The 22,849-nt window shown below is 40.1% G+C and overlaps 1 protein-coding gene across 1 annotated transcript; it reads left to right on the forward strand.

Annotated features, from left to right (window-relative positions):
• The first annotated feature begins 399 nt into the window (after positions 1–399).
• OPRK1 (opioid receptor kappa 1) lies at positions 400–22,094 on the forward strand. Its single transcript, XM_030012847.1, has 4 exons — positions 400–785; positions 1,284–1,610; positions 15,404–15,756; positions 20,485–22,094. Exons 2-4 carry the CDS (start codon positions 1,351–1,353, stop codon positions 21,015–21,017), a joined length of 1,146 nt encoding a protein of 381 aa, XP_029868707.1. The 5' UTR covers positions 400–785; positions 1,284–1,350; the 3' UTR covers positions 21,018–22,094.
• The last annotated feature ends 755 nt before the right edge of the window (positions 22,095–22,849 follow it).

The following is a 22,849-nucleotide window of genomic DNA, read 5'->3' on the forward strand; positions in this document are numbered from 1 at the left end:
TTCCAGCAGTGCTACAGGGAATTCTTGGCTTCTCACATGATGTGGGACAGCTTGAATAAACTAAGGACAGTAATTGGGGTGCCTCTCTCTGCTTTGTTAGCCAGCTTCTGACTTTCCTCCAAGTTGCAGGTGTAAAGAAACAGGGGCACAGCCACCCAGCCAAAAGTGTTTTGGATGCACAATTGCGGAGCTGAGGCATGAAAGACCTGAGGGACCAGGCAAGGCATCTAAAATGAAAATCCCTGTTTTATTCAGCATATGCTAGTCTGTAAAACCTGTGGGATTCAAAAAGGCTTGCTTGAGGCCTGGGAGTGCAGGGGGAATGAGGAAAGGCAACTTGGAAAAGCGTATTAAAAATAAGCATTCATTCATTGCAAAACTTATTTCTTGCTTTTCTTTTAATTTATCTGCCTCTCGGTGTTTAGACAGAAGTCATGTGAGCTTCTGAGCTGCAGGGACAGAGACAGCGGAGAACGTGTGCATCAGTGCAGAGTGCTGCTGGAGCCCTGGCAGAGGGAGAGGGAGGCAGAGGGAGCCTGAGAGGGAAAAGGCGAAGTGGTGGGAGCTGGAACAGCAGCAGCGGCTGCTACCACGTTGCGGCTCATGCCCTGGAATCGGCTCAGCTGCCAGCACACCTCTCCGAAGGCGCAGGTGCCTCAGATTCAAAAGTCCTAGAAGGTCGGTGGTACTTCCAGGAGCCAAGCGGAGCTGCTTTATTTTTTTTTTTTCTTTTCCTGGAAGAACATCTGTTTGACGACTCCGCTCCTTTTCCCGTACTGCAAGAGGTATTTTGTGTCATTAATGTGTCTCTTCTTTGAAAGCAGGTATGGGATCGGGAAAAAAATAACTCAGGGCAGGTTGTCGAAGCAAATGTGCAGAGAGGTGGGGGGTTTCTCTTCCCCCCCTTTTATAGCAGAGTTTAGGCAGTAAGGAGCCCCTGTCATTAGGATACAGTTTGACTTAAAATATGGAGGATGGGAGAGACAGGGTTAAAGTGTGGGGGTGGATCTGAGCTGTTTCCCATCTGATTTGTTTCTCTGTGCAATCTCTGAAAGTGGAGGAAAACTTTCCTTGTGCACCTGGAGGAGCAGCACTTACCCATCACATAGCGAGATGTAAAACCTGTGATTATTTAATATGAATGTGGTTTGCTTAAACCTCTGCTTAGCAAATTACAGTTCCCATCGCAGCAGAGCTCCCCTTAACATGTACAAATTTCAGAGGTCTTAATGTCTGGTGGCTGTGATAGCACTTGTTTCTTTCCCTCTCTTGCCTCTTTCCAGCATACTCGCCTCCTGCTGTCTGCACTCTCCTCCCTGTCTCCCTCCTGCCCGTGGGGGCTGCGCCCCTATGGATGCCCCCGTACAGATTTTCCGGGAGAAGCTGGACTCTACCTGCTCCCCGGGGCCCTGCCGTCCCCCCAGCACCAGCAGCAGCTGGCTCCTGGGCTGGGCGGACTACGACGGCAATGCCACCGGGGCCTTCGGGGACGCCCAGCACAACCACACCAGCATCTCCCCCGCCATCCCCATCATCATCACTGCTGTCTACTCGGTGGTCTTCGTTGTCGGCTTGGTGGGAAATTCTCTGGTCATGTTTGTCATCATAAGGTAAGGGGCTTTGGACTACCTGTTGGAAGAGGTGCAAACAGCCATCCCTAAATTTGGCAGGGGCGGGGAGGGGGTAGTTTATGGAAGCTCTCTGGGTGTGCATATATGAGGGGCTGGAAAAAGCAACTGGAATGACCCAAACCTTTTCAGTCACAGTGGTTTGCCTGGATGTGCAGTTAGAGACAGAAGGCAGAAGCTGGTTAAAAGTGAGAAATCCTGCAGCCTGCGGGAAAGGCGCTTTGTGCCCCGGAGCTGCGTTCAGCGGGTGCCCTCTAGGGATGAGAGGCTGCTCGCATCCTGGGGAAAGCTCAAGTGGAAGAAAGAAACTTCTGCAAGGCAGCTTTTTTCCCCCATGAGGAGTCCCGGAGGGATGGCTTATGCATCTAGTCGTGTGGACACTGATACATTGCTGCCTTGTCACCTAGTGGCTCGTTTAAGAAGGTGGAAAAAAAAAAAGAAATGATAAAAATATGTGGAAATGCTTAATGTAAAGCGAGAGATGTTGTTTCTCTCTCTAGTGGTGTTTAACTCCAGTTGTAGGTGTTGGCTTGAAAAAAGCAAAGCAGATGCTGGAGAGGTCCACTTGTCCTAATGTTTTTCAGGAAAAAGGAGAGAGCTGTGTATCTGTGTTAGTTTTTCACTATTGGTGAAATGCACCAATACTTACACTTGTACTTACACTTGTGTATTGGTGTGCATTTTAGCTCGCACTATGATTTCTCTCTCTTTTTGCCCTTTCCTTTTGCAAGTTATAAAAATATCTGCACGGTACAGATCAGCAGGGCCATAATGAGCAACCAAGGGGACTGAAATCATGCAACTTTTTGGACTCCTGCTTCACAGTCCATTTGAATCCTGCAAAAAATTCTGAAAAAATATAATTGTGGAGTATTCATTGCTCAAATTAAATCAGCTTCTACATAGAAAGAAAAAGGGAGGTATTGGAAGGGATCTTGTTAGTAAAGTGTGCATGGTAAGGGTCAAGCAATTGCAGAATTGTGAAGTAACTGGCAGACTTGATACTGGGGGAAGTTAACTAGAGGTGGTGAAGTTGTTGATGAGGTACTTTATGAAAGATGAATTATAACCAGGACAATACTCTTGAAAAATGGAAATAAATCCCCTTTAATAGTCAGTGCAAGAAATAAAGATGCCTGTGATCAATGTGGAGAAACTGGTTTGCTCCAGCTTTGTGATGCTGTAATTTTTATAGCCCTCCATGCCCATTCAGAGTAGAGATTTCATTTCTTTTTGTATTTATCTTGCAAGAAGAGAGACTCCATACTTGACACACACACAGCTGTAAAGGCAGAGATTTTCTAAGCCATCGGCCACTAACAGCGATAGTTGATTAACTGTCCTGGGCAGTGGAAATAAATTCAAACTTAGCCAGAGCCCTAAAAGTTAGCATATATGGATTATACCGGTGCATATGTATTTCCTTTTTTCTCTCCTTCTGTTGCCCTCCAAAGATTATTTCTGTGAGGGTCTAGCTAGCTATGGAACGCTCTCCTACCAGTTCCTACATTAGCCTTTTGCTTCAGTTTCCTCTTGGTCCATCTCTTGATTACATGATCAAAAAAATAAGTATGACAAAACACCTATTTTTTTCTTCCTTTTTTCAGTATCCCCCTCTCCTATGTTTTCTCTGTGGCAAATGCTTTAAACACTGCTAGAATCATTAGCTAAAGTGCATGTATACACACACCTGCAGTTTCAAACATTTCTTATGATTTTGAAACATTCCAAATGTTCATGCAAGAGGTGTATTTTTTTCATTTTTGTCCTAACCTCTCATATCCCTCTCTCTTTCCCTCACATCCGTTCTCTGCATGACTGCATCTCAAGATGGGTTTTTCATGACCCATTGAAAAATGTAGCCTGCAGTGTGTGAAAAGCCAAAGTCTGTGTGAAGTTTGGGAAAGAAGGTGGCAGGGGGATCGTGTCCTCCAGCCATCCCGCGTTGCCTCTTGTCCAGCTGCCACAACTCTAAAGCAAGATGGGGACAGACTGTGGTTCTTCTTTACCCTCCAGCTAAGCACAGGGTTAGTGTGAGGCCCCTCATTGCTGTTTCTTATCTCTCTGAATCCCAGATCTGTTCTCCTCCTCCTAACCCCCACTAGACTAGCGGGCAATGCAGGCCCGGCTCCTCCTCCCTTTGCTCTTTAAAACAACACCTGATATTGTTAGAATAGTTCAGTTGGAAGGGACCTTCAATGATCATCTAGTCTAACTGCCTGACCACTTCAGGGCTGACACTGCGTCATCTTTTGGGTGACACACACAAGTCTTTTGTTCTGAGACTTTCAGTGAAACTGCTGAAATGTCAATGCTGTGGTAGATTCAGGAGACTCCAAATAGTCTTGAGATGCCTCAGACACAGGCTCAAATTCAGCCATAAGCTGTAGCGTAGGCAGGCTTCAGCCTATTCCTTGCTTTAATATGCCAACAGGGGCAGTTTTGCTACTTCTGCATATGGACTGCTGAAGAAGCTCATGGAGACCAACATCTCAGCAGCCTGCGTGCAAAGTGCTGGGTGTCCGAAATCTCCTTCAGGTGTGGTGGGGTGTGTTTCTGCTGAGCGGCAAAACCCCCTCAGAGTTTCCTCAGAGGGAAAAATAACAGGAGAACGGCACTTCGATCACATGTACAAGCTCCTGAAAGAAAAGTAGCTAAGTTTGATACAGCTCCTGTAAATAGATTTTGTGTTGAAGGCTGAGTGGGAATGGTACTTTAGTACGGTGGTGGCAGCATGGCCTGTTAAACCATGTCTCAGGAGACCTGGATTCTTCTCTCCGTTTTACTACCAGGCTCAACACTTTGTCCTGGTCAGGCCAGCAGCCGGGCGGGTGGGCTGACAGTGCCCCGCTCACGCCGAGCCGTGGCACAGGGGATTTAACACTCTCCTGTGGCTGCTGCTTTTCCTGGGGAGGGAGTAAGAGAGAAGGAGGGCATCGCGTTGCCTCTTGCACTGGTGGGAAATACAGATACTGCGTGGGAAGTGCAGTCCTCCCCCGTCAGAGGAGGACAGGAGGCGTGAAATGGTTTTGTAGAGACCAGGTGAAGTTTTCTGACCTCACCTGAGTAAAGTTATACAGCTATGTGTGTCTTGGCATGATCAGAATCTATCTCAAACCCAAACCTTTTCTTTTGAGATTAGTTTTACCTCTGAGGTCTTAGAAGATATTTCTGGAGGTGAAATAGTTGGCTGAATTTGACAAGTAAAATTACTTGTCCTTGGAAGCAAAAGGTCTTTTTCCTCTCTTCCTTCTCCCTCCTGACTTTATTTCTCTAAAATTTAGTGCTGGCTTTGAAGGAAATGATGCTTTCTTGTGACAGCTAGAGGGGAAGAAAAGTCTCCTGACTAAAATTACAATTTTAACTATGGATTTCCCCTTATCAAAACCATAAACATACTCTGGTAAAAACTCTGGGAGGTGCTGTCTCTTACCCACTCCAGATTCACTTTTTCTATATATGTGCCTTACTCTCACTGTTCCTGAAGTCATTTACTGAAAGCAGCAGCTATCATCAGGATCCTAAATAGCCAATCCTGTATTTCTTTTAAAATTGTCTTTCAAGCTTCCAATGAACTGAGTAATTTTCTACATTCAAAAACAGTTTTAACAAGAGGCTGTGTCACAGATATGTAGATTGATTCCTAAGGGAAAAGAGAAAGCTTGTATTCCTCTGCTTAGTGTAATGTTGAAGAAAAAATATAACGAGTAATACAATTTTGTTCTTATAGTCATCAAACCGAGTGGCATCTTATGTAACAGAAAGAGTTTGTTAAGAAATGTCCTATAAAATTGAGTCCTTTCCAGATTGTTTTTAAATCTCCTCCATCATTCATTCCAAACAAGAATGAAAATATAAAAAAAAAGTATACAAAAATGAAATTGATCCAATGTATTGGTTAAATCAATAACAGATTTTGATAACATCAGAATATTACTTGTTAATTTGCTTTAAATTATTGTTCTAATTGTATTAAATTATATTTGGAAAGAATATTGTTCTGAAATGAAAAATGAAGCTCTAGAAGAGTCAACCTAACTGAATTACCTGTTCCCTACTATTTTCAGTTGGTATGATTTCATTCTTTTTTATGAAATCAAGGGTTTGGCTGCTAAAAGTAAAGGCCGAGCTGCACTATACTTTGTGAAGTTTATGGCTTTTTACCTTTTTTTACCCAATCAGACATTTGACACCTTACTATTATCAGTACAGAAGTATCAAATGGATTGATAGTAATTCATCACAGGACCTCAAAGAGCATCTGGCCTTACCTCACTGATGGAGGTAATTTTGGTCATTTTTGGTCATTTTTGATCATTACCAACAGCTTTTACAGGTGTCACAAAGACCAGGGTAACAGGAAACACGGAAGAGGACAGTTCTATAAAACAGTATTGCTAGTTTGACAAGCACAGCACATTTAAACAAAATTTGAATGTTTCTAATACTTTTAATACCCTGCTAGACAATGACTAGGTGATACCTGTGGTTTATAAGCTGACAAGAAACTCAACATGAGTTTCCAATACGATGCTGTGATAAGAAGAGCTGATACTGAGAAAGCCAAGAGAGCAGAGGAAAGGCTTGGAAGGAATATTTACTAGAGACAGTATTAGAGAGAAGCTATAGCTTATAGTGAGTAATCTGTTTGGCTTCTGAAAAGTAATTTGGTGTCTATCCAGACACTTCTGCTGGGCTAGCAGCCAGGTAGTCATTTACTTCAGAGAAAGGCATAACTGGAATCAGTATCTGGAAGCAAGACAAATTACAGGGAGCCCTTTTGAACTGGCAGAAAGTGAAAACTTACAAGAACTTTCCAGTTTGGCTGCTGGCAAGGCAGAAAGCTTGAGATAGCTTGCCTGTCCTCAGCCAGGAGAGTGGTGGGGAAGCTCATGCTCCTGGACAAAGCATGGGGAGGGAGCACAGTGGGGAGATGGTGTTGGGGAGGGCAGGCTGGCTAAGCCCTTCTGGTGAAGAGGACAGAGTGAGGGAAGAGTGGGGACCCTTCATTTCATTTTATCTGAGAGAGGATTTTGAATTTGCTGAAAGGGTGTTGTGGCAGGAAATTTTTGACTGGGTGATTTGGATGGCCCAAGACGCACTAAGAGCAAGGGAGGATAATCTTTCTGGCTTATCTACTCTCACTGTCTATTCAAACGGTGATTAGTTTGTCCCTTAAGTTAAATTCTCTGAAACAGTTGAGTTCCCAAGGAGAGCTTTGATTTCAGTTACATATTGCTTTCTAAAGGAAAAACATCCAGAAAAACTTTGATAAACTCTACTTCTAGGAAGTTTACTTCATGTCTCTGTTTTGGTCCTCCCATCTGTAAAAATCAGGTAATTCTTGCAAAGTGTGGACTCTGTGCTCTTCTGCTCAAGGAAGACTTTGTACTTTTTTTATTGTTATTCTCTTTTGTGGAGTTTGAGGCATAAGGAAATGGCAGTGTGAATGTCATTCTGTCTATAGACAGGCATGAATGCACAAACTGAATTAGCTGTGGGGAAGGGGTGTGTACAGATGGAATGAGTACATGGAAAGAAGAGTGTCTGACCATACTGGTATTCTGCAAAATGTAAAAAGGATATAAATAAAAAATATGTAAAGGTGTGCAGCATTTCCATACTCCTATTGGGAAGTTTGCATGCTAGCCTGTGTATCATTTTTGAAATATTTATTTCTCCTGAAGCCAGAGGGCTCAGCTCTCATTAGATTCTCCTTCTAATCCCTAGGGAAGTGAAAATTAATTCTAAGCAGTTTGCTATTTTCAGTTTTGGACATTATTTACAGTGAAACCTCTATCTTCTCTGCCTGAGTATGAGAGCCTAACACAATTTTCTTCAGTGCACGAGTTTCCACTAATACATGGCAAGAAAGTATAAAGAACCTTTCTGTTTTCTCCATTCCTCATACCAATCCAGCTATGCAACACAGAGTGCTCTGCCTGACTGTTCCTCTGCTCCAAAATTCGGTACCATTCAGCAGTGCATTATGAGTCAATATCTAGGGTTTCCAAACTTAGCTACACTGCACCTGGAAGAGAGAGAATTTTATATTTGCTGACTGCAGATATAGCTAAATCCATTTCCCACTGCATTGTAGGTAGCCTAGCCACTGTGGCTACTGTGGGTGACTGGGAGAGGCCTCCTTGAGTAGTGACAGGTGAGAACCTGCATGGTAGGATTAGTTCGGCCAAGCTATTCAACGTTCATTTAGTGTTCACACTCAGAAAAGTTTTTTTACCATGATGCTGGCTGACGGACAGTATCAGGACTTACTGTTAGACATGTCTTTCACAATGACTGGTTTGTTAAAGTGTGCAGGAGAAGAATAATATTTTCACCATGGAAGCTACCAGCTGTGCTGTTCAGTGTACTGTGTCTTAAAGTTTCCCGCATTTCACTTGAATCATCTCCTTTGGGAATGTGTGTGTTCAGTTGTCCTGTGCTGTGGGCTTCTCTGAGGCAGGTGAGGAAAACAGACGAATGGGTAGAGTCCAAAGAAAGCCTCTCAGCTGCCTCCTAAGAGGGACTGATGACTTTTCCCTGAGCTGGCTCACTACTGATATATGTGTTTGTTGCCTTACCTCATAATCCTATACTTGTTATAGAGTGAGCTCCCCTGTCTCCCATTCAACTTTATTACAGGAGTGCTGACCAGAGATTCAGGTCTCCACACATCCAAGTGTGTAGTTGTCCTATAAAACAGTCCCAGCAGTGGCAGTTATTATTCATCCCTGTGGCAAAGTGGAGACCAGGTGCCTTGTTTTGAGAACAAGAGTGATACTCACACTCCAAGACCCCTGCTTGAGATGAGAGATTCCTGAATTCTTTCCTTATTTCTCTCCTGCAGAAACATCTAGAGGAAGCAAACATTCAATAACATTTGGCTGCTTCCAACCAACTTCTGCACACATACCTACCTATGGAGATCAGAGCCTCTCCAAAGAATAAGGAAAGTAAGACTCTGAAAAACCTTTTGCTGGAGCAGCTATCCCTGTCCTCTTGAGCAATGAAATTTGTTCTCTTTGCCAGGCAATCTCTGCCCTAATCACTTCTCTCTCCCACAAACATATAGGAAACACTGCTCTGCTACGGGAGCTCATGTCCTTCATGAAAAAAAAAATCCTTCCAAGAGATAAGAACAATGGGAAAGGTGGATGTTACCAGAGACAGATACTCAGCACTCCCAGGGCAATGTACCTGTGGCAAGTAAGAAGGATTAAAATGGGCTGTGTAACCCCCTGGGAACTCCCTGTAGCATGACTGGTCGTTGGAAAACATCTGCAGCAGCATAAAGTCTCTCAAGAGAGAGTCAGCTGCTTGACAAGGTCTAGATTCATCTTACTTACCAATAGAGGTCTAAAAATCAGGTACACAGTCTAAGCTAATTGTCTAGGCTCTCTAATAATAATATTAGACATACTGGTATTTGGATAAAGTACCGATTTTGTAAAATTCTGCATCCTCACTATTTCAGTTTAAGCCACAATAAATCACAGCACCTTGACATTTCTCTGAGCTCTCCTACCAAAATCATGGAAGCAAAAATTTTGCAATATTGCTGTTTCTAACATTAAGCATATTTCTTCAAAGAGAGACTCTTAAGCTCATACAAAAATATTAAAAGTCCTTATTATAGAAGGAGGAAAAATAGTTCATTTTTGTTAAGTAGGGTGAATTTTTCTTTATTTTGACCAGGATATATGTAGACTTGAACTTCTCTAATTCAGAAGCTGGTTCTTTAGCTCAGGAAGGAAAACTTCCACATCTAATCTAAATCTGCAAGGTCTTGTTCAGGCTCAGTTTATGGCTAGTTCAGAGAAGTAATGGTAGTGGTAAATTGTAAGGATTTTAATGATACCTTCCGACATTCAGGTAGATTATGCTCCCTGAGGGGAGAATAAAAGACAAGATCATGCTTTTCTTCTTTAAGCTGCTTAAAAATAGGTACCTACAGGTGCTTATTAATAAAGCGAATTCCACTTCAGGATACTATTTTGTAGGCAATGTACAATTTTTTGCAGGCTCCTAACAATTTTGATGTTAAAGACAGGCAACCTTTAAATGTGTGCAGTAACAATGTTTGCCTTTGTTTAAGGTCCTGTCTACTGCTAAATTCTGGCTGTCATTCAAAACGTGATAATAACATATAACCCAATATGAACATGGAAACTGCAGTACATTGATTTTTACATTCTTTAAATGACCTTAATCTTAGTTTCATATTGGCGTAAGCCTTTTATATTGAAGATCCAAAAGATAGCTGAGCCATCCTTTTGACGTGGTATGTGTTTGGAATAGATCCTCCTGGGTTGTTTTTTTATATATTTTTATTTCCACCCCCTGTTCTGATGCATTATGATATTGAGTGTGCCCTGAATATTATTGCCTTAAGATTTAGAGCTTCCCTGACTAAGCTTTTCAGCTGCTTGATCTCCATGTACTTCATTCAGAGGAACCTAGTGGAACAGAGCCTGCATCCTGCTGATAGGTTTTTTTGCAGTTTGCTTTTAGATGTGCTTTAGCTTTCATTTTCATTCACTGACTCAGGTATCTGCCAAAAATATGTTTGTTATACCTCATTGTATTTCATGCTTTTGTACTTTCACTCTGCTGCTAGAGAATGTAGTAGTATATATGTTAGTCCTGCTCCCCTCCCCATCCCTCATTTCATACTGCAGGGAACATTTCAGCCTATTACAGTTACATGAAAAAAAATTGACCAGAGCCTCCTTCTCAGCTTTTATTAACTTTACTAATGTTACGGTGTACTTTAGAATCACACTCCTCTCCTGTGCTTGAGATAATAACTTTAAGGGGCTCTACTAGCAGATTTAGTAATGCATTTTGATTTTTTTCTGAAAGCATACCAACTCCTTAATAGCATGCTTCCTTCTTCTGTTACCACAATTTCATTGATAAGCTTAGGCTGGAGGTGTGATTTCTTCCTATTTACTGTCTTAAAAAAATGTGCAAATTAAATTCTACTCCAGAAGGAAAAGTACAGTAATGATGAGTCAACTGAGAAATGGGGAAATTTTCTAAGGGTCAGCCTAAAGTCAGTCTCAAAGAACTTTCCACTTTTGGAGTGGACTTAGCGTAAACTGTGATAATTTTGAGAATTTTACTGTTGACACATAAGTAGACATCATTTAAAACTTGCTCCTTAAAAACTCTCATCATATATCCATCAAAACCCCCATCCAAATGAAACCTTTATTGTTCATTTTGACTATTTTTCTGCAGAGTTTCCATATATCTTCCATTTATTTGAATTCTACAGAGGCTTGAGACCTGCTTATAGCTTGAGAAGCAGTCTTGAGATCTACCAAACAGCTTAAGTCATCAGAGGTTTTTCTGCCTCTTGAAATTAGATTCTAGCACCTGATTTAAGAGAGGGACCTTTCATTCTCATGTAGGATTAGAAAAGTTGTCACCTTGTTATGAAATCCCAGTATTTAACAAACCATTTTCTAGACACGGGGTTTCCCATGAGCAATTTATACAACAATGGTTTACAAATATTTTAATGGTCTTTGAAAGTTATATCTCAAAGACACTAAGAAAATGTTTGTCATTAATTACCACTATGCTATCTGTGCTGTAGTTATGTCCAGGTTTCCCTTATCTGTTCTGCTAGACTAATTAAAGCAGATAGCAGTATTTTTTCCTTAAATGAAATTCAGGTATTTGATCAATAGTTTTAATTTTGCAAAGGAAGACAAGATTCCCTTGCTCGATCACTGTTTTGACCTTGTTCAAGTGCAGATTTGGGTGAATGGAGGGTATGGTGGGAAAACCTGAAACCATGTGAAATATTGCCTCCTATATTTTGGTACAATAGAATGAGTTTTAGAAAAGCAGTTAAATCCCTCATCTCATGTTCGAGTTAAGACTCTATCAGGGTCCACTTCAAAGTGTCTGACAGCAACAGCAGTCACTCCATTACTTTAACTGGCCTTTTGATTAAGCCTGCAAGCACATATCTTCAGAAGCATGTAGGCATTTAATAATTTTTAGGTGTTTAATTAAAAACATTGAAAGGAGTTTGGATGATTGAGTCAAGATTCTCAAAGCCATTTCTGAATTTTATGAACTTCTAAATGAATGTTTGATTTAATCTATATTGCCTAACAACTTTAAAGGCCAACATCTCATTTACACAGAGGCCAGTGCTTTTAGGTGAAAGTAATCAAGCAAGCTCCTTACATTACTAGTGTGAGATCAATGAGTTTTAAGGTTGCATCAGTAAAACGTGCTTGGACTTAGCATTGCTGAGGTGAACCAGTGCACCCTTCCTCCCTGAGTTAGGTATGCAGGATCCCTCTGCAGTGCCTGGGAGAACTGGTTGCCTAAATGTAATAAAGTATTTACTGGAGCAATATTTATTGGTCTCTCGCCTTCTTGTTCAAAGTCTGGCAGAGAAGGGGTCAGGTGCCTATTCTAGCTCAGAGTGAGTCATTCAGGGAGGCATCTGTGGTCTGGGGTAGATTTGGGCGAGGCCAACTAGCCATGGGACTGCCAGGCTGGTGAGCTGTAGGGAAGCACTAGATGCACACCAGGTAAGGTTATCAAAGCTGGGTTTATTACATGTGCATGTGCCCCTGAAATGAGCCAAATCTTTCACGGAGCTTTATGGGAGGAACGGCACACTGTGGATTTTTCTTTTCCCCATTATATTTTCACTCCTGATATACAGCTTTGATTTGGTTACATTGAAAGTTGTCTAAATGCTGATGCTGGGATGACTCTGTATTTCTTACTACCTGTGAATGACAAGACATCCTTCCTGTTGGACCAATAGTAGTGAGAAAAAGCAATTTTCTTATATGTGCTTGTGTTGCATAGTCCAAAAAATCAAAATTGCTCACTTTACATGTATAACATGAGCAGTACATACACAGAGAACATGCTTTATGTTACAGCTTCAAAAATTTGAATTTTGAAGTGACATAAAAAACTAGTTCTATTTTACAGAGGGTCTTTCCTATTCTGCCACTGGAAGGCTGCAGGAGAAGGGAAAGGTGTACTGGGAAAATATGGTATATATGGTCACAGTCTCACACACAGAAAAGTACTGAATTAAAGTTGCAAGGAACAGGAAATGCCAGATGATATAAAAACTTTCAGATGTTTGAATTTTCAAGGCTAATAAAATCCTCTTAGTTATCTTTCACTACTTTTCTGATTTTCTTTAAGGAAAAAAATCAAACTAATTCTTCCATATGTGAAACAAACTTTCCCTATCCAAACCCTTGGGAAAGTTTTTAAAGATCTACAGAAGTAATGATTTAGAAGAACTATTAGTTACTTCACCTCTGCTTATCACAGGCCATTGCATTTCATTTAACTCTTCCTGTATTGAGTCTAGTAACTTGTATTTGAGTAAAGCACACCCTTTGCAAAGCAGCAGACATTGATTTGGAGACATCAAAAGATGGGAAAATTACTCCTTTCTTGCGTAATTTGTTCCCAATAATAATCACCTTAGCTGTTAGGAAAAAATCTGTCATTGTTTCTAAGCTGAGTTTGTCTGGCTTTGACTTTTACGTATTTGTCCTTGTTATGCTTTTCTTTGTAGTCTGAAAGAGCTCTTCAGTACCTGCTATTTTCTCCCTGTGGAGGTCTTCAGACACTGTAATCAAGTCACCTCTCGGTGTTCTTTTTGATAAACTAAATGTGTTGAGCTCTTTAAGTTACTCACAGTAAGAATTTTCTCCAGTCCTTTCACTCATTTTTGTGGCGTTTTTAATGCATCCTTTCCAACTTTTCTTAGTCTTTTCTTTGCAATGTGAACAAGACAACAATTCCAAATATCATCGGTGATGTCTGTAGAAGTAAAATCACCTTTTGACTACTCTTTTTCAGACATTTAATGGAAATTAGCCCATTTTAGCTCAGATTTGCAATCTGAGTGTTTAGTGAGTTTTTGTTCAGTCTTACAGCTGAGATGCACTCGGAGCTGCTTTTTTTTTACCAGAAGGAAAGTTCCTAATCTGTTAATGTGCCTTATATTTGTTTCTTCTAGCTATATACTCTCATATTTGTGTTTGAACAGTGCCTTACGGGCTATAATGTGACCTGCTGGGAGGGCCTGTTGAGGAGATTGATCTGGGGGGGGGGGCAGAAGCCCAGCTCTGACTGGCAGGTGCCTCCTTGCTCTGCCTTTCATCTTGGAGAAGCCCAAACCAGGGCAGAGGGAGTCTGGACCATGGGGGTCACACCAGCAGTGTCGAGCTTTTGTTGCTGCTTCCTTTTGGCTGTCTTTTCTCAGAGATTTCTAATGCTCCGCTGGCTATGGCTTTGTTCAAGATGTGAGCCTGGGTATGGTATCTGAGTGAGAAGGGTTTACTTTCTTTTCCCTTGCAGTTCTCTTTTCTATGCTTTGAACCAGCGTTTGGTTTCATTTTCTCAGTAAGTCATAATTAGAGTGTTTTAGAAAAAACAATGCTATTTATTTTTAACATTTCCTGTTGGTCATGAAATGACATTTTTGCCCATATTTTAATTAAGAGCTAATTTACATATTGGGCACATTTTGTCAACAGTGCTTAAATTTTTTTAATGTTATTTTTTATTTTACACATCAAAGATTTAAAGGCAAAAAGACACGTTGCCCTACATGTTCATTAGCTGAACTGGTTGAATCTTATATTTCCACTGTAAATTATTAATGACATATAGCCAAATCTAGCTAGATGTGTTTCTATGTGTGTTATATATGCACAGTTTAGTTTGGGCACACATTCAAAATACAGGGCTGAAACAGTTTTGAGAAAGAAAATCTGTTATTGAATCTGATAATATATTAACACCAATGACCAAAAGTAACTAGTTGGGGGGAAGCATTTCAGAAAGGAGAGTTAGGTATATCCCTGTGTTGACAGGCTCTCCTTCCTCCTTTGTGTCCACAGCAGGGCTGGAAGCAGTCCTCCACACCCCAGGGCACAGGCTGCTCCCCCAGATAGTCATCGGGGCAGAACAAAGCAGGGTGCCGTCTCAGAAAACCAGATCCTATTCTGTGTAGGCTGAGGTTCTTACCAGCTGGAGAAAAACAAGTGCTTCATTTTGATGAAATTAAAGGATGCAGAAAAAATAATGCTATGATCATTTCTTCCCACTGTGGTATCCTACTTAAACAATAGTCATCTTTTACATTAGCAGTCACAAAATAGAGGACTGGGAAAAACTGATGATAAGAAAGGAGGAGGAATTGGAAATGAAGGAGCAAAGAAGGGAAATGACTAAAACTTGTGTAAGCTGGTGTCATTGTAGTGAATTCAAGGAAAAGCAACTATCATATAAGAGGCAATCTGGCCTGGCAGACATAACAGTTATCATGGATTCTTACCTGAGAATGGGATAACTGTTCCTTCCACAAAACAACCCCAAAAAGCTCTCAATCACTGACAGTTAGCTATAAGAAAAGGAAACACAAAACATTTTGATCAGTTGCAAATGTAACAGTGATATTTTCTTGTAGAAGTATTTGAGAAGATAGAATTGAAACAGGCATGTTTCATTAGGTGAAATGTATTCTGTTTTTGCCTGTGGTGAATAGTTCTAACTGCTAGTGCAAGTGCTGAGAGACTGAGTCAAATGTGTTTACTTTTATCTCAAGGGTCTTGCATTTGTGTGGTGTGCACTTCTGTCATAAATCAGAAATGACAGAAAAAACCCCAACTATGGCAAAGCCTGACTGATAAGCTGTTTCATATCTGAATGTGCATAATCGTATTTTGAAATGCTAAAGCCTTACTTTTTTTGTTCTTCAGGTACACAAAGATGAAGACAGCAACAAACATCTACATTTTCAATCTGGCTATGGCAGATGCGCTAGTTACCACAACCATGCCTTTCCAAAGCACTGAGTACCTGATGAACTCTTGGCCCTTTGGTGATGTCCTGTGTAAAATAGTTATTTCCATTGACTATTATAACATGTTTACCAGCATATTCACACTGACCATGATGAGCGTTGATCGATACATTGCTGTGTGTCACCCTGTGAAGGCTCTGGACTTCCGTACACCTCTCAAGGCAAAGATAATCAACATCTGTATCTGGCTACTGTCCTCATCTGTTGGTATATCTGCGATAGTTCTTGGAGGTACCAAAGTCAGGGAAGGTGAGTGTGAGCATTCAAAATTGAGTCTCCTTGTTTCTCAAATGACATAAAATGTAACTTGGAATATTGACTAAACCCGACTGATTCCTTTTTCAGTAATCTGTGCATGCTCAGCATGTTTATCTGCGTTCCTTGGTTCAAAAATTATGTCTAAATTTCTGACATTTTGAAATATATTGTGGAACATTACAGTATGACATATTAATCATTTAAGCTCAGATACCTTTGCCAACTAAAAGAACAAAATGCACTTTGAAGCATTGGCTATGTTAGAATGAGGCCATCAAAAACTAGTTGCAGACACCAGCAGAAAATAATCAGGAATTTGCTCACAATGGACAGACCAAAGATCGATTTAGGATGAGACTTGAAATGTGGGCTTAAGGTGCTTTTTTGTAGCTGTTGTGAGAGTAATTCTGCTGAATTTCCAAAAGCAGAAACTAGATTGCTTGCCATTAGTATTAATATTAAAACTATCATTAGTATTAAGACTTGGGAGCTTATTATCAGCAGCCATTTCACAGAACTTGAAGGTGTGGTGAAGAAAAGAAAAAAGTCAGTAGCTGGAGAAAGAAACTGAATCTAAATTCTATGAAAATGACAGTATCTCAAATTCTTGTTTAGAAGGGATGGGGATGTACATGGAGACTTGGAAAGGCTGAAAATAAGGATCAGCAAAGTAACTGGGAATGCAGACCATGGCAGGGAAGCAACTATAAGAACATGAAGTCGATGAGATCTGTATGGAGACCACCTGTAGGCTCTGCTTGAAATTTATAATCCGTGAAGGACTGCAGATTTAGCCCTTATAACTAGTGATGCATTACCAAAACTGCCCTGCTATGGAGTTAATCTTATTTTGAAATCCTCCTTGAGAAGGAAAGGGGAGAAGCATTCTCACACACATATACTTCAGACTCACAAGCATGACTGTGGTGCAAGAGCACCTCAGTGTCTTCAAAAGGCTGGAGGCCTCTAATGATGCCCTTGTATTGGGGCCATCTGTTATGGATGGCTCAATAAGATACAAGACATGCATGTTTATTTGGTGGTAGTCTTGTCTGAGATGTAAACAGTCTTTGGAAGAATGATTACTAAGTTCCTGAATTAACAACCTTTTCTCTTAGAAAGGCTTCACTCCTCCCAAGAGAAATGGTAAACTTCAGATAAGGACACTGTTTTATCTGGCAGAGGCAATAAACGCTGTGTATTAAACTGTTTGGGATAGATCAAAGCAAACAAAACATTTCAGTAACAGGTGCTCAAGGGCTGATTGATTTGGCTGAAGATGTATAGATTTTGTTCTTGCTGTTGGTGTTCTGGTGGGTAGGTGACAGGAGAGTCCTCTGGAAGCTCTTCTTTCAGCCCTTCGGGAGATCAAGTGACCTGGTCTGCAGTGCTGTAACTCTTCTCCCCAGAAAAGTTTTGACAGGCCCTATAAAACAATGTCTAGCTCAGGAAACATACACTTCCAGGCATCTTCATTCGGGAAGAGTGATTGTTTCACTATGTATGAGATCTTGAAGGCCATGGGACATTGCCTCAGTCAGGTGTTTTGTTGGAGCATGCTTAACTAGCAGAATATTACTTTCATTCCCTGTAAGCATCACATTTAGATCAAGTGGCTGCTCTGAGGCCAGCAACGATTAAATGCCTTTTCCGCGCCACGTGGCAGGCAGCCTTTTTTTTTTCTCCTGGAACAGAGGCTAGTAATACATGACTCAGCTGGGCCAAACGAAGTTGGAAATTATTGGCAAATGCCTGTCAGCCCCTACTGTTCAGCCCTGCTTGTCTGATCTAAGGTGTCGCTTGAGCATTTACTGCCAATTATCTTGTCTGGTGTGTTCATGAATTGTGCTGATAAATGCTGAAGGGGAAAAGCAAGGATCCTCCCTTTGCCTGACAGCTGGAGCTCAGGACCGAAACTTTGTGTTATATTGGTCAAAATAGTTGCTGTTTATATGCTACAGGGCCTCTGTTGGATTCAGATTTAAACAACAACTGAACATCAAATGGGAAGTGATCGTATTTAAAGTTCCCACCCCATGCTCAGTTAGTCCCTTTTGTTCTCACACTACAGAATTGCTCCCAGTGGTGTCCTTCTGGATACATGTTCCCTGCAGAATAAATTTTACATCTATGTAAATATTCCCTCTCTGGCCTTAGTGGAGTCTTTCTTGCTGAAGAATTTTTCACTAAAAAAATAAAATAATAAATTAGAGGTACTATCAGTATTCCCAGTAACAGCATGAAGACTCCATTTGAGTACACAGGAGTATGGATGCCTGAAGGTGACATAATTAATAATGTATCTAACAGAAATATATTTCCTATGTCAAGATTAAGATTTATCTTAAATGGTAGCTTATCAAACACATTTAAAAATTTATTTACACCAAAATACCATCTAGAATGGAGTATTTTTCCTTAAATATATCAATATATTTGGAATATTTGGCTTTCAGAGTGGAAAAGGTTAGTGTGCAATCTTAAGTACTCGCTTTGTGATGCTGTACTTAGTTCTGCATCTTTTCAGGTAACAAGAATAAAATATAAATTGGATTTTATTTTCTTCCAAAGTTTCTGAAATTTATTATGATATTGTGCATTATGACAAGGATCTTTGCTGATTGTTTGCCAGTTGTAATCTGGGAAAATGTAAATGGGTTTGATACAATTCATAGCATTATCTATATATCAAGGGAAACATGTGGATATTAATGAATTTAGAATAAGATTTTCCATAGAAAATAAACTGCAATGAGATGTAAGACAATCATTAAATTTGTATTTGATAATTTGGAATTCTAAAATACCACTGCCAACTACAAATTATATTAAAATGTAGCAAGCATGACCTAATTATTTTGATAAATATATGAAATTACATCAGCGGATCTGAAGAGGCAGTTTCCTCTGGGACGGAGTTTCAGTGAGTAGCTGGATGTGGTCCGGAGCAATTATCCCTGATCACACCCCACTTCTATCCAGAGCTGCACATCTGGATGCAGCTTTACTAGTCTAGGTATTATAGCTGCATCCTGATTTTATTGCTGCTGTTAGGCCATGATCTACTACAAATAACAGTAATAATCAATGTGAAAACTGCTTTGAAGGTGGTTGTTGACATTTCTAGAACAAAAATAAGTAAAAGCAACTACACTTATGGAAACCTAGATGACAAAGGATTTAGAAAAGTTGACTGAGTGTCAAGACCCTAAGTCATACTTGTGCTGCTAGCTTAGCATCCTCCATCAGGCTTGAAAGATAGGTCTTTTCACTTTTCAGCTTTCAGAATCATCCACTAGTTGTTATGCTGTTTAAAATAAAACCTCAAAATATTTAGCTTTGATTTCAACTTTTTTATTTGAATGTTTTAGTATTCAATATCACCCAGTAACAGCTTTCTGATATTTAACTGTGGAAATGTCTGTATGATGCTGTAATGATAACTTCCCCCCTAGCTGTTTTTCAAAACAAATTCTCTGCAATATCATCTTGATTTGTGAAGCATTTCAATAGCAGGGAAATATGGCTTGATGGAATTTTTCTGACTAGTTCTGCTAGAGACAGATATGAAAAAGTGATGTGCAAGAGTATATGGAATCATTCCACTCTTAGGTCTGATTCAATAGAAGTCAATACATAATAACTTGTAAAGGAATGACAAATTCACTAGTGAAAATGAAAAAAATCCAAGCATAATGCAGTGCTCAAGACGATAAAATCTAAGCTACAATTCAGAGTGAAAAATCCCTGTGTTACCTTGACTTGTCTTCAGTAGAGTTTAACTGCTGATAGTAGTTGTAAATTTATCCTTTCTCTTGCCTTGCCATTTACCTTGCTTCTTGGTTTTCCATATGGTTTATATGCTGGAAGGCTCCAGTGAGGTCAGCAAATGAAACCTCAAATATTTCATTCCTTAGCAGCCTCCTGTCACATGGAGTATTTCTGGGACATAAAATCAAGTGACAGCCTGTGACGCTGAATCCTGGCATGGGCAATCAGAAAGGGAGTGGGCTGGTGTCAGTGGCCCAGATCCTGCAGTCTCTGCACAGGCTGAATTTTCAATGACATGATCTGCAAAAAAAGCAGCTTCCATTTGACTCTGCGCACATAAATATTTTATTTGCTTATATTAAACTGAAAAGAAGCTGTAGCCAGGAAATAAGTTTTTTCTGAATGCAAGCACTTACGTGTATTCCATTTGCACTGAAGAAGGCATGTGGGAAAAGATTATTACACAATTATCATATATTGGCAAAATCTTCCTACGATCAAAACCTCATTCGGCTCCCACCATTCATGGTACCAAAAATCTGTCTCTGCCCACAGACAAAAACATATGTAGTTTGATAATAATGATGAGATTTTACTCTATTGAACAGGGTACTCATTCTGGCTTTAAATCTCAGTAAGATTCAAATAGAAACATCTTTACAAATTTTTGGTTTTGTGCTCTGCGTTTTTAGATCATCCCATGGGAAACAAATTTTATACAATGTTATGCATTTTAAAAAGCCCCTATCTCTTTAAGTAGTTTCTAGAGACAGCTACATAAACCCAGTTTCAATGGTAATTGAAAGCCTTCCTTGGAGTGATTTAATGATAACTCCATTTGTTAGTATCACATTACATGATAATCACTTTTCCTAGCTTATGCTATGATAATTACATTGTTTAGAATATCTAATAAAGCAATTTTCTTCTTGCTTCTTTCATTCCTAGATACTGCTAGCACTGAATGCTCCTTGCAGTTTCCAGACAGAGACTACGTGTGGTGGGACATCTTCATGAAAATCTGTGTCTTTGTCTTTGCATTTGTTATTCCAGTTCTCATTATAATTGTTTGCTATACTCTGATGATCCTGCGCCTTAAAAGCGTACGGCTTCTCTCAGGGTCTCGAGAAAAAGATCGAAACCTGCGCCGCATCACCAGGTTGGTTCTTGTGGTTGTGGCAGTTTTTGTTATCTGTTGGACTCCTATTCACATCTTTGTGCTGGTTGAAGCGTTAGGGGATGTGTCCCACAGTACTGCTGCTATATCCAGCTATTACTTCTGTATTGCTTTGGGTTACACCAACAGCAGCCTCAATCCAATCCTTTATGCTTTTTTGGATGAAAACTTCAAGAGATGTTTCAAGGACTTCTGCTTCCCCTTTAAGATGAGGATGGACAGGCAGAGCACCAGCAGAGTCAGAAACACCGTGCAAGACCCGGCTTATATTGGGGAAGCAGATGGGACAAACAAACCTGTATGACTAGTCGTGGAAATGTCGTCTTACTGTCCTCAAGGGAGAGAAGAATCCAACGACCTAGGACTGACGCAGATTACCACTGCGGTTTGAACTAGACTTACCTACACAGATGTTTCTGGAATATTTCAGAAATTCTAGTAGTTCGAACTAAAGCAAGTTTATTATCAACAAACAAGAACCTCCTAAAAGTAAGCTCAAATGAAAAGGACCTGGCTGATGGTCAGGTTTTGGCACCATGTCTGCTGTACTCCAGCAGCTACTAATACGCACTTTTGGGGAGCCAGGAGATAGTGTTGTACCAGCTGATTCTGGATAAGGAAAGTTCTGGGTTTTCTCTTTACAATATGTAAGGTTATATTAAGCAACATTTGGTAGTAACACCGAGTTATGCCAGAAACTTCTGCCCCAGCACTGATTGCTTCTGAATGATGTAGTTTGACAACTTGATTTGTCATACTTTTACAGTGAAGAATGTTGTTTAGGTTTCTGCAGAATAATGCCAGAGCTATAATCAATATTGTCCTCAACTAATATATCTGTAACATTTGTCTGTGCTGTGGAAAACCAATTTAAGCATGATCTGCCTACACACCAAAGTGATTTTATGATGTCTATGTATGGTAAAGCATTTTGGCATTTAAAAATATTGGGATTTAAGGAGAATTGTTAGTATATTTTTAGCACGTGTTTAATCACCTATGTGTAATGTTTTCTATGTGTGATTTTCCGAGATGATTGTATATTTATTGATTGTGAATAATGTAATATGCATTTCCAGAGTTGAACAAGTGTTCCAGTGTTTTGAACAAGAGGCTAGAAAACTTCAAATACTTCACTTGTTAGAAAACTGATGAAAAACAGTGCCACATTCATTACATGGGGGGAGATAATTGCATTCCATTTTCAGTGAAGGGGACAAATGGACATACTTAAAAATAGTGCTGTACTTGTTTTCCTGGACAATTTGTAAGCAGACTAAAATAAATATTTGATGAATTAGAAACTAGTGCATTAGCACATGGACTAACTGGATTGATACAAAGGAAATTAAGATTAAATATACTGGATGCTTTAATGGCATTTGATTGGAAAATTTCCCATTTTATTGATGATGATACATTTTCTTTGATACAGTCCTATGAATTCAGTAAATTTCTCTGTTTTCCTGTGAAGATGGAGATGCCAAGGCACAGCTACACAAGATACTGGCTTGCTGAAGGTAAGTTTATGGTAACACTGCGCCTAACTTTCAGTCTGCAGTCTTTTGTCTTCCTAATTGTTATATATTACTGCCCCCACTTCTGCTATTGCTGAAGTTTGGAGGAATGCTCTCATTGTCTTCACTGGGAACAGATCTGGTCACCAGACATCTGCCTGGTAACTTTGTTCTTTATACAAAATCGTGAATAAGGTGGGTGCCTTCATTGCATGGCAAAATTTTTTCAGAAACACAGTCTGGTTTGGTCCTACTGGACCAAAAATCCTTTATGCACACCAGTATAAATAATGAGATTTGCTCTCGTAGCTGGCAGTACAGTTCCTCTGGAAATGCTGTAGAGATTCAGCCCTCTGCATAAGTTCCACATCCTTTATTGTTAATACAGTCATGTATGTCAAATATTTTTGATATCAGGTTGATAAATGCAGTGCTCCTACATTCATCTTGTAGCACCAAACCAATCCTGAACAGTCAGAGTTGTTCACAGCCTTTCAGTGGCTCTACCATGTGCAGCAGAGCTGTGAGATTCAGGCCACGGAGTCTGGTACTTGAGAACTAGCTGTTCTAATGCAATTATCTTTGTTAATAAAAGTATTCAAGATAATGACTTCTGCAC

The sequence above is a fragment of the Aquila chrysaetos genome, chromosome 4 (assembly GCF_900496995.4).
Source record: "Aquila chrysaetos chrysaetos chromosome 4, bAquChr1.4, whole genome shotgun sequence".
Taxonomy (NCBI): Eukaryota; Metazoa; Chordata; class Aves; order Accipitriformes; family Accipitridae; genus Aquila; species Aquila chrysaetos.

Coding starts and splice junctions, on each gene's coding strand:
- OPRK1 (XM_030012847.1), top strand. CDS start 1,351: ATGGATGCCCCCGTACAGATTTTCCGGGAGAAGCTGGACTCTACCTGC. Junction 1,611..15,403: donor GTCATGTTTGTCATCATAAG/GTAAGGGGCTTT, acceptor TTTGTTCTTCAG/GTACACAAAGATGAAGACAG. Junction 15,757..20,484: donor AGGTACCAAAGTCAGGGAAG/GTGAGTGTGAGC, acceptor TTTCATTCCTAG/ATACTGCTAGCACTGAATGC.